Source organism: Elaeis guineensis, chromosome 6 (genome assembly GCF_000442705.2).
Source record: "Elaeis guineensis isolate ETL-2024a chromosome 6, EG11, whole genome shotgun sequence".
NCBI lineage: Eukaryota > Viridiplantae > Streptophyta > Magnoliopsida > Arecales > Arecaceae > Elaeis > Elaeis guineensis.
The window spans coordinates 119,198,227-119,208,027 of record NC_025998.2 but is presented as its reverse complement, the minus strand read 5'-3'; the positions used below and the strand labels follow the sequence as shown (position 1 = coordinate 119,208,027).

The 9,801-nt window shown below is 52.8% G+C and overlaps 1 protein-coding gene across 2 annotated transcripts; it reads left to right on the top strand.

The window, feature by feature from the left end:
- Positions 1-613: 613 nt before the first annotated feature.
- On the top strand, positions 614-2,863 carry LOC105046762 (uncharacterized). 2 transcript variants are annotated; one of them, XR_012142178.1, is made up of 2 exons: positions 614-2,076; positions 2,845-2,863. XR_012142178.1 is itself a non-coding variant. In XM_010925472.4 (1 exon), exon 1 carries the CDS (start codon positions 781-783, stop codon positions 1,900-1,902), a length of 1,122 nt encoding a protein of 373 aa, XP_010923774.1. In that variant the 5' UTR covers positions 614-780; the 3' UTR covers positions 1,903-2,121. The 2 variants fall into 2 exon arrangements, 1 of the variants encoding a protein (XP_010923774.1); XM_010925472.4 differs by lacking the exon at positions 2,845-2,863 and having other exon boundaries at positions 614-2,121.
- The last annotated feature ends 6,938 nt before the right edge of the window (positions 2,864-9,801 follow it).

Here is a 9,801-nt window from a genome sequence, read left to right as displayed (position 1 = left end):
GGGAGAGATTGGTAGTCGAATAGGACTCGATGAGACTCTGAGAGAAGATGGTAGTCTAAAAGATTTGATAAGGTAGCTGAAGAAGACTCGATGAGATTCTAGAAGAGGATTGTAGTCGAGGGAATTTGATGAGACTCAGGTTAGGGTTGGTAGCTAAAGATGGCTGATGTATAGACAACAATTATGAGAGTCGACAAAGAGAATCGATTGGCATCTGGTTGGTAAGATTAAATGGATCTAACCATTCAGTCTGCTGATTGAGGATGATCTATCTTAATATGAATCAATTTAGATACGAAGTTTCTGTGTTTAGTGGATAAAAATTAATAAATTTTATTTTTTAATAAATATTTATTTTTTGAAAAATTGATCGGGGATTATGGCCCTGACAAAGATGACACCAGAACAAGTAAAAAAGAACGGTCCAAACAAATAACCCGACATTAACTCGCTTCTACGGTCAGTAAATCAGCCATCACAACCGTCCATCTAATGATGAAACTAATTAACAGAATAAAGGGTTTTATAGATAACAGCTGGAGCTCCAATGGCCACGTGGATGGCACTGCGAGGTCATTTCGGTTTTTTTCGTTCCTGTCACCACCCTTAAAACCCGTGCAAATCCATGCTTAAATCTTACACTAACCAGAAAAAAACTAACCAAAATTTCCTCTATTTTTCTCCCTCGTGGCGTCGGAGCTTCTCCGTCTCCATCCGCCTCCGGCCGGTCCGAACCGCCCCCTCGTCCTCCTTCCATGACCGCCGGACCCGGTCTGGCCCATGCCGAACCCGTGGAAGAAGGCGCGGGCCGCCGCCCTCTCCCGGCTCGTTTCGGGCCTCGGCCGGCCGGACCGCGGCGCCTCGCTCGTCGTTCAGACCGGCTTCCCGACCTCCCTCGCCGACCTCGTCGTCAAGAACCGCGACCGCCTCAAGAAGCCCTCCCGTAAGAAGACCCCCTCCTCCCCTAGGGTTCCTGCCGTCGCCGCCGTCGAAGATGCCGGCCGTCCGGTGTTTCGCAGCTCCCGGGACGGCGACGGTGGAATCTTGGAGGAGTCCCCCTGCTCCCCACTCCCCATTTGCGTGGAGATCAAGAGAAATGCGAGCGGGTCCGGATTTGGGCTTCTGGTGGTGAATTCGTTGGTTTTAATGGTTCTGGCAATCGAAAGGAGGAAGCTTGTCGCTGGGATCACAGTCTCAGCGTTTGCCCTATTTTTGCTCGATTTTATGGGGTTGCAGGTGTTTAAGTTCTTGAACCCGTGCTCGAATGCGAGGAGGAGCTTGAATTCGACGATCGGAGAATTGGATTTGGAGAGGAGGGAGCGGGTTTCTCCTATAAGGGAAGTTGGAGTCGAGAGCCATGTGGATTCGATGCCATCCGACAGGAATTGGGAGGAATCCTCCATCGATTCGGATCAGGGGAGGGAGATTTTGTCGGAAAGGAGGGATCTTGCCGTGGGACGAAATGTTGGTTCTTCTGGTAATTCAAAAGGAAAGAAGTTTTGGAGGAAGTTTGTTCCCAAGAAGTCTAATGGGAGTAAAAAAGGTAAAGATGAAAAGTATCTGGTTCCAAATTCTAGTTCAAATTTGAACAGAAGAGGAGAAATCGATAGCATTACAGAAGAAGATGTGGATGAATTAATCAATGCAAAAGGAGACAAGAAAGATAGCAATGAAGAAGTTCTGAGCTTCATTGCCTCCACTGAAGTCACAAATTTTGATAAAGAGGAGATTGGGGATGTGAATCGAGAAATAATTCGAAAGACTAGATCAGGAGGCCCTCAGCAGTTTGTTTTCTTTGTCATAGTTCTTTTTGGGCTTGCTGGAGGGAAGGCCGCAGCAGTCATTCTAACTGTGTCTTGGTGTCTGTTCATCCAATTAACTGAAACCGTGTGTAAGAAATGAAACATACACGGAGCCAATTTTCAGTTCTTTGATAGGTTGTGCATCAGCAAAAGGCTTTTTTATTTGTTTTTTGGTCTCTGAAGTATGGGGAAGGCTGTTGTATGTATCATCGGTTATCACGATGGAAAGCTCAGCTCAGCCTTGCCACGGTGAGAGTCATGAAGTTTGTATAAGGTATTGTACACAAAAGGCAAAAGGAAAATTGCAATTGTTTTTTTATCCTCTTGTAGCTTGATCTCTTTTAGCTCTTCATTGGCTTTGCTGATTTGGTACTATTTTCCAATACTTAATGCTTCTTCTTAGTGCTTCTTCTATGTGCTTCTGATGGTGAGTGCAAAGGGTCTAAAACAAGAGAATGAGATTAGGGAACCTTTACCATACCATTACTGTCGCATTGTTATTTAGGTACTTCAAATTTTCAAATATTTTTGAACCTATGCTCCTTTTTTAGGCCACCTTTGCATACATCTTTCTTTAACATCACATTGAAACTTCTCTTTTCATTGCCAAGATGTTCAAGCCAAAACTCACAGACCGTGAGTCTATCTAAATGACACTTTCTAATGCAACATCTACTCTTAGGAGACTCAAATAGTATGATTTAATCAAACAGGCTTCCTTTTACGATCTGATAGGATTTCTTTGGATCCATCCACCACACAATAAGAGTTCCTTAGAAAAGCATGAAAGCTCTTTACTCTTTCTTAATGTCTCTGTTAGTTCTATTTAAAGGCACATGATAAAGAAAAATAATGCAAGTATCTTCTATGAATTTTTTTCTTAGATTGTCTATGTTATTGACAGTGTTGTCTGGGCAAATGCTTTTGATTTTTGAATAACTACAGCAGTCTAGGGAGATTCCCTGTAAAAGCCTCATCTGAGTTGATGTAGTTTGTGCTGGATGAGTAGAATGATAGATGTTGATTTTGCCGTAAAATGCAGGCTGTTGGATATGTGGTGAAGGCTCCATCATTGTTGCACCCCATTATCTCATGGAAAATTGTGGTCATGCTTGCATCTGCTATGTTACTCAGGAATTGAGGTACAGAACCGGCAACATGGTCCTCACTACCATTAATTTATTCATAGTTTCCATGATTTTCTCATCTCTGCAACGTCATGCTGTCAACCGTTTGAGATCATAGGATTCTGATAAAACAAGATATGGATGTTTGGGGTCCAATATATTGGCATAAATTCACCTCCTGGAGCAATTTGTACTCATAAAAATAATTTAACCATGCTTATTCAACATCTTGAGAGTTATGGTACTTTTTCTAACATTATTTTGTTTAATTTGTTTACCTCACTTTAAGACCAAGACCATCTAAGAGAACTTTATTATGTAACGCATCATCAGCTTTATGAAGCAAAAACTGCTTTAACAAACTATAGTTGAATGCTGTTATGAAATCAAAACCCGGCATCAGCTTTAATGATGCTAGTATAAAAGTTGTAAACGCTGCATTCTCCTCTATTAATCTGCTTTAAAGTCAATATTCAGTAGCACAGAGAAACTTGATGTGCTAATACATGATTAACTCAGAGACATGAGTTCGACAACCTAAAATTTTTGAGATACAGCATAATAAAGCAACTGCCATCATGTTGCTCTTGATGTTTTGTCATGTTCTTTCCCATGTATCGAGCTGAGTGCTTCTTTCATTTGGTTTCTGTTGGGTATAAAATACCCATAGCCGAAACCCCCAGCGGAGTTGACGACGGAACAGAATGGCTCCGCCCGGACTCCTACGGGAGCCGGGCTCTGCCTTCGACATCAACAGCAGCTCGGCTCCGCCCGGACTCCTACGGGAGCCGGGCTCCGCCTTCGACACAACAGCAGAACGGCTCCGCCCGGACTCCTACAGGAGCCGGGCTCCGCCTTCGACTTCGAGCAGCTCGGCTCCGCCCGGACTCCTACGGGAGCCGGACTCTGCCTTCGACATCAACAGCAGCTCGGCTCCGCCCGGACTCCTACGGGAGCCGGGCTCCGCCTTCGACATCAACAGCAGAACGGCTCCGCCCGGACTCCTACGGGAGCCGGGCTCCGCCTTCGACTTCGAGCAGCTCGGCTCCGTCCGGACTCCTACGGGAGCCAGGCTCTGCCTTCGACATCAACAGCAGAACGGCTCCGCCCAGACTCCTACGGGAGCCGGGCTCCGCCTTCGACATCAACAGCAGAACGGCTCCGCCCGGACTCCTACGGGAGCCGGGCTCCGCCTTCGACTTCAAGCAGCACGGCTCCGACCGGACTCCTACGGGAACCGGGTTCCGCTCTCAGTATCAGCTGCCGGTAAGCTCCGTCCGGACTCCTACGGGAGCCGGACTTCGTCTTTAACTTTGATTGCAGAGGGCTCCGCTCGGACTCCTATGGGAGCCGGGCTCCGCTTTCAGTATCCACTGCAGGTAAGCTCCATCCGGACTCCTGCGGGAGCTGGACTCCACCCACGATCCCAACCGAAAGGAGGACCCCTCCCGGACTTCTACAGAGGCCGGACTCCGACCGCTGCCGAACTTCGACCAACAGATCCGTGCCCCCTGGCAGATCACAATAACAACCATGATTCTGTTCCACTTCCTGTAGCGGATTCCGCGCGGCTCCATCACCCCCTGCGGCGGACCCATTACTCTCTGACAGGCTGTGTCAACGGCCACGATTCTGCCCCGCTCCCTGCGGCAGGTGCTGCACGATTCCACTACTCGCTGACAACTAGCGGCAACAGACGCCGCTCCACTACCTGCAACAGGCCCTACGTGGCAGGCTATGATAATAGCCACGAGTCTACCCCACTACCCTTCGCAATAAATTCCCCTGACCATGGGTGGCCCACTACCAGATGGTTACAAATGTCGCCATCAATCCGTTGTCTCCTCCGCCTATAAAAGGGGGACCCAGATACGTTATTCTCTAAGCTCATTTTTCTTATCTCAAAACTCTGTTAAATTCTCCGTTCGAGCACTCCATTCTTGTTGAGGCAGAGAACTGACTTGAGCGTCGGAGGGTCTTGCCGGAGCAACCTCACCTCCGGTTTAGACTTCCCTTGCAGGTCCCGGCGGCGACCGCGGCTTCCCCGACTCCAGCTTCTCCGGCGCAAGCAGATTTTTGCACCAACAGGATTGGCGCTAGAGGAAGGGTCTGTGTCTTCGCAGCACCCTTGTTCTTAAAGGAGTGTTCAACGGAGCCGCCTCCGACCGTTTCTCCGTCACCCACTCCTAATCTTCCCCCGCGAGATCGACACTCGATGCCTCCGCGCAAGGCATCCACCCGGTGGTCCACGGCCTCCGCGGCCAGATCTCAAGCTCCGGCCTCCCCTCCCGTTTCTCAGCCTCCTCCTCCTCCCCCTCCGGCGGCGGCGGTCGGCGCGGAGCAGTTTGACTTGCTGGCGCAGCAGGTCAAAGGCCTCGTCGAAGCCGTACAAGCAATGCAGCAGCAGCAACCACAGGCGTCGGTGCATCCGGAGGGGGCATCTCCGGAAGGCCAGAACCCGGCGGCGGGGCGGGCCACCTGGGCCAGCCGCCCCGTCCTTCTCGGGAGGGCGAATCCGAGGGTAGAGAACCCTCAATCGGATCACGACTCCACCCCTGGAAGATCCCTGCCCCCGTTCTGCCAAAGGACCCTCGAGACTCGAAGTCGAGAGGATTTCCTGGATCGGAGGCTCCAGGAGATGAACCGGCGGATCGAAGAACTCCGCCACGCGCCTCCCGCTTATGGTGAGGATATTTGCACTGACCCTCCCTTCTCCCAAGTGATTATGCAGGAACCGATCCCGCCGAACTTCAAGCTTTCCCAGTTCGAAAGCTACGACGGGACGTCGGACCCGGTTGATCATCTGGAGGCCTTCCGAACGATGATGCTGCTTCACGGCGCTCCTGACGCCATCTTGTATCGGGCTTTCCCGTCTACCTTGAAGGGAGCGGCGAGGAACTGGTACTCGGCTCTGAAGCCGGGTACCATTTTTTTCTTCGATCAAATGAGCCACCAATTTGTGGCCCATTTTGTCGGCAGCCGGCATCCCCGGAAGGGTTCGGAGTCCCTCATCAACATCAAGCAGAGGGAAGGGGAGTCCATACGGGCCTACGTCAACCGCTTCAACATCGCGGCGTTGGAGGTCCGGAACTTGGACCAGTCAGTTGCCATGGCCGCCCTGAAAGGTGGCCTTCAGAAGAATGATCTTTTGTACTCCCTGGAAAAGAAGTACCCCAGAGATTTTGCCGATTTACTAGCTCGGGCTGAAGGATACGTCCGAACGGAAGAGGCCTTCAAAATGAAGGACGAAGAGACAGCAAGGGAGTGTCAGGCGGGAGATTCGAGTAAGCCCGCAGTTGAGAAGAGGCCAAAGGAAACCCAGCCTCGCTCCCGATCCCCTCCTGGACATAAGCGCACCCATACTCCACCCCAGGCACGCAGGCAGAGAAGCCCGGACAACAGGTTTCGGCGGGGTTCCCCGCCAGGGAAATTCCGCAACTACGCCCCCCTCAACGCCTCGAAGGCCCAGGTGCTGATGGAGGTCAGGGAGCAGCTCCCTAGGCCGGAGAGGATGCGCACACACCCCGGGAAGCGCAACCCCAACAAGTTCTACCTCTACCACCACGACCACGGCCACGACACCGAAGAATGCATCCAGCTCCAGGACGAGATCGAGGAGCTCATCCGGCGAGGTCGACTCGACAGATTCATCCGTCGCAGGCCTGAGGGTAGAGGAGACCGGCCAAGAGCCCTCCCACCGCCTGAATCGCAGAAAAGGAAGGAGCAGCCCGGGGACCGGCCTCCCATCGGGACCATCGACTCCATCATCGGAGGGCCTCAAGGAGGAGCGGGAAAACTGTAAATGTATCACTTACTATTTCGTCTTGAATCTACTTTTCTTTCTAGCTAACGTGCCCCTCCCACCTAGCGTGGATGTATTATGACTGGATATGATCCCTCCAAAAACACAGCCATGTCAGGAACAGGAGGAGAACCTCGTCCTGACATGAGCAAAGTCAAAGGCCCGGTTCTTTTAGACCGGATGGGGGGAGAGGCCTTACAACACCCTAATGTGCCCCCACAGCCTTGTTAGGGACAGGAGGAAAACCTCGTCCTAACTTGAGCAAAGTCAAATGACCGATTCTTTTAGACCGGATGGGGGAGAGGCCTTACAACGCCCTAATGTGCCCCCACAGCCTTGTTAGGGACAGGAGGAAAACCTCGCCATAACTTGAGCAAAGTCAAAGGCCCGATTCTTTTAGACCGGATGGGGGGAGAGGCCTTACAACGCCCTAATGTGCCCCCACAGCCCTGTTAGGGACAGGAGGAAAACCTCGCCCTAACTTGAGCAAAGTCAAAGGCCCGGTTCTTTTAGACCGGATGGGGGGAGAGGCCTTACAACGCCCTAATGTGCCCCCACAGCCCTGTTAGGGACAGGAGGAAAATCTCGCCCTAACTTGAGCAAAGTTGAAGGCCCGGTTCTTTTAGACCGGAGGGGGGGACGCCTTACAGCGCCCTAACGCGCCCCCACAAGCCAGGCTGGTAACGAGAGGAGAACCTCGCACCGGCTCGAGCAAAATGGAAGGTCCGGACTCCTACGGGAGCCGGGTTCCGCCGCCAAGGAAGACTTCACCCGGACTCCTACGGGAGCCGGGTTCCGCCGCCAAAGAAGACTTCACCCGGACTCCTACGGGAGCCGGGTTCCGCCGCCAAGGAAGACTTCACCCGGACTCCTACGGGAGCCGGGTTCCGCCGCCAAGGAAGACTTCACCCGGGCTCCTACGGGAGCCGGGTTCCACCGCCAAGGAAGACTTCACCCGGACTCCTACGGGAGCCGGGATCCGCCGCCAAGGAAGACTTCACCCGGACTCCTACGGGAGCCGGGTTCCTACGCCAAGGAAGATTTTGCCCGGACTCCTACGGAAGCCGGGCTCCATCCGCCACTTCTGCAGCAAGGGTCAATAATGGTGGCGAAACTCGGCCACGTAACAAGGTCGGATGAAAAGAAAGAGCCCCCCCCCACGGCGACATCTACGTCAAACAAGCCAAACGACAAGAAAGGTTCAACAGACGACAATATCAGTGCTATGCGTGGACAAGGTAACACAAAGCATTCTTTTTTCCATTTTCGATATACGCACTACAAGGCCAGGACGGCCAGGGAAAGAAGGACAAAACGACAAAAAGAAAACAACTACATAAAGACAAAAGAGCTCTAAGGAGGCCCTGCTTCCTTCGACCTAGGGTTATCACCTCCATCCCTCAACCAGGACTGCCTCAGGTTCTCCATTGCTTCTTCTAGTTCTTCCTTCTTCCGCAGCGTATCCTGGAGCGCCTGACGAAGTTGCCGGCTCTCAGCCTCCGCTTCTCGACGCCGCTTCCGCAAAACTTCGGACTCCGCCTCTGCGTCCGCGACGGCCTTCCGCTCAAGCGCCAGTTGGATTTTCACTTGTTGCAGCTCGGCTGTCTTCTCCCCAAGGGAGACAGAAATCCCTTCGACGGTGCCCCTCAGGGCTTGGAGCTCTTCGGTATCTTGGGCGGAAGTAAGCTGCGCCCTAGTAACCAGCTGCCTCTGGAGACGAACGACCTCGTCCGCCGCCTTCCAGAATCTCCCTTTGTACTCTTCCACTTGCCGGCGCCAGCTGGCCCGCTGCACATCGTGGCTCATCTCAGCGTCTTGAAGCTGCTTCTGGAGGTCGGAGACCTTCTGCGACCACTTCTATTCATCATCAACCCGTGTCAGGAGCCGGGATGAGTTCCCTTCCAGCTGGCCGATCTTCCTCTTCGCAGCTGATAGCTCCACCTTAAGGGCGCTGATCCTGGCTTCTTGAGCCCAAGTTCGGTCGCTGGTGCTCTTCTTACATTCCTCGAGCTCCTTTGTGAAGTTCGCCTTCCTCCGGCTGTAATCCATGATTGCCTTCACTTGGAGACTCCTAAAGTGGGCGGCCTCAGCGGCGGCTTCGGAATGACATTTTCTCGACTTGCGGAGCTCGCCCTCCGACTTCTTCAACTTCTTCGTCAGGTGGAGGACCTCCTTTTTCGGCCGCTGGATAGTTGACTTCAGCGGGACCCCCAGGGGCAAGGGAAGTGCTTCAGCAGGGTACTGCCATCGGAAGGTGCAAGCGTCAAAGACTGACTCATTACAAGAAGAAAGGCAGAAAGGAGGAGGAGGGGGAAGGAGAGGCCATCCACAACAAGAAATTCGACTTTATTGATTGAATAATTTTGAAGACAAACAGAAAGAAAATATGACGACAAAATAAGGGCACAAGATCGGAGGTCTCAGACCTCAGGGGCAGGAGGTGGAGAACTCGGCACGGGGGGTGCGACTGCGGTGGCGGCGGACGAAGGGCCGGCCTCGTCTTCAGACTCCTCAAGAAAGTCGAGATCGAGGTCGGGGTATCTGCTGGCCACCTTCTCTTGGCAGAGCTCGAACCCCTTAGTGAACGCCTCCTGACCGAACTGGACGTTCAGTTCCCTCATCTCTGCGGAGGCCTTGAACTCCTCCACCGCAAGGGCCCTGGCCTCCGAGACCAGAACCGGAGTTTGCTCGGCCAAATGGGCGACCTCGGCCTCCGCCTTCCTCGCCGACTCCTCCAAGATTCGTCTCTCCTCCTCCCGGGCTTGTCTCTCCTCTTCCCGGGCTTGCCTCTCTCTCTCCAGGGCCTCTTGGAGGGCGGCTACTTCGGCCGTCTTCGCTTGGAGGCGAGCAACCTCGGCCTGGCAGCGTTCCTCCGCCTGAAGGAGGTCCCTTCTCATGCGGCTCGTCGCCTCGACATAGGCGAAGAGCTGGTGCCCAATCTGCAAGGACGGATAGAGAATTACAACAAATGCCGAGTGACCATGTAAATAAACATCCGCTTACCTCAAGGAAGGACCCCAAAGAGTCTCAAGCCCGCTGCTCGGGATCGGCGCGGTCGATCCTCTCCACG

Excerpts from the sequence above, each read along its gene's own strand:
- LOC105046762 (XM_010925472.4), top strand. The coding sequence starts at position 781 with ATGCCGAACCCGTGGAAGAAGGCGCGGGCCGCCGCCCTCTCCCGGCTC.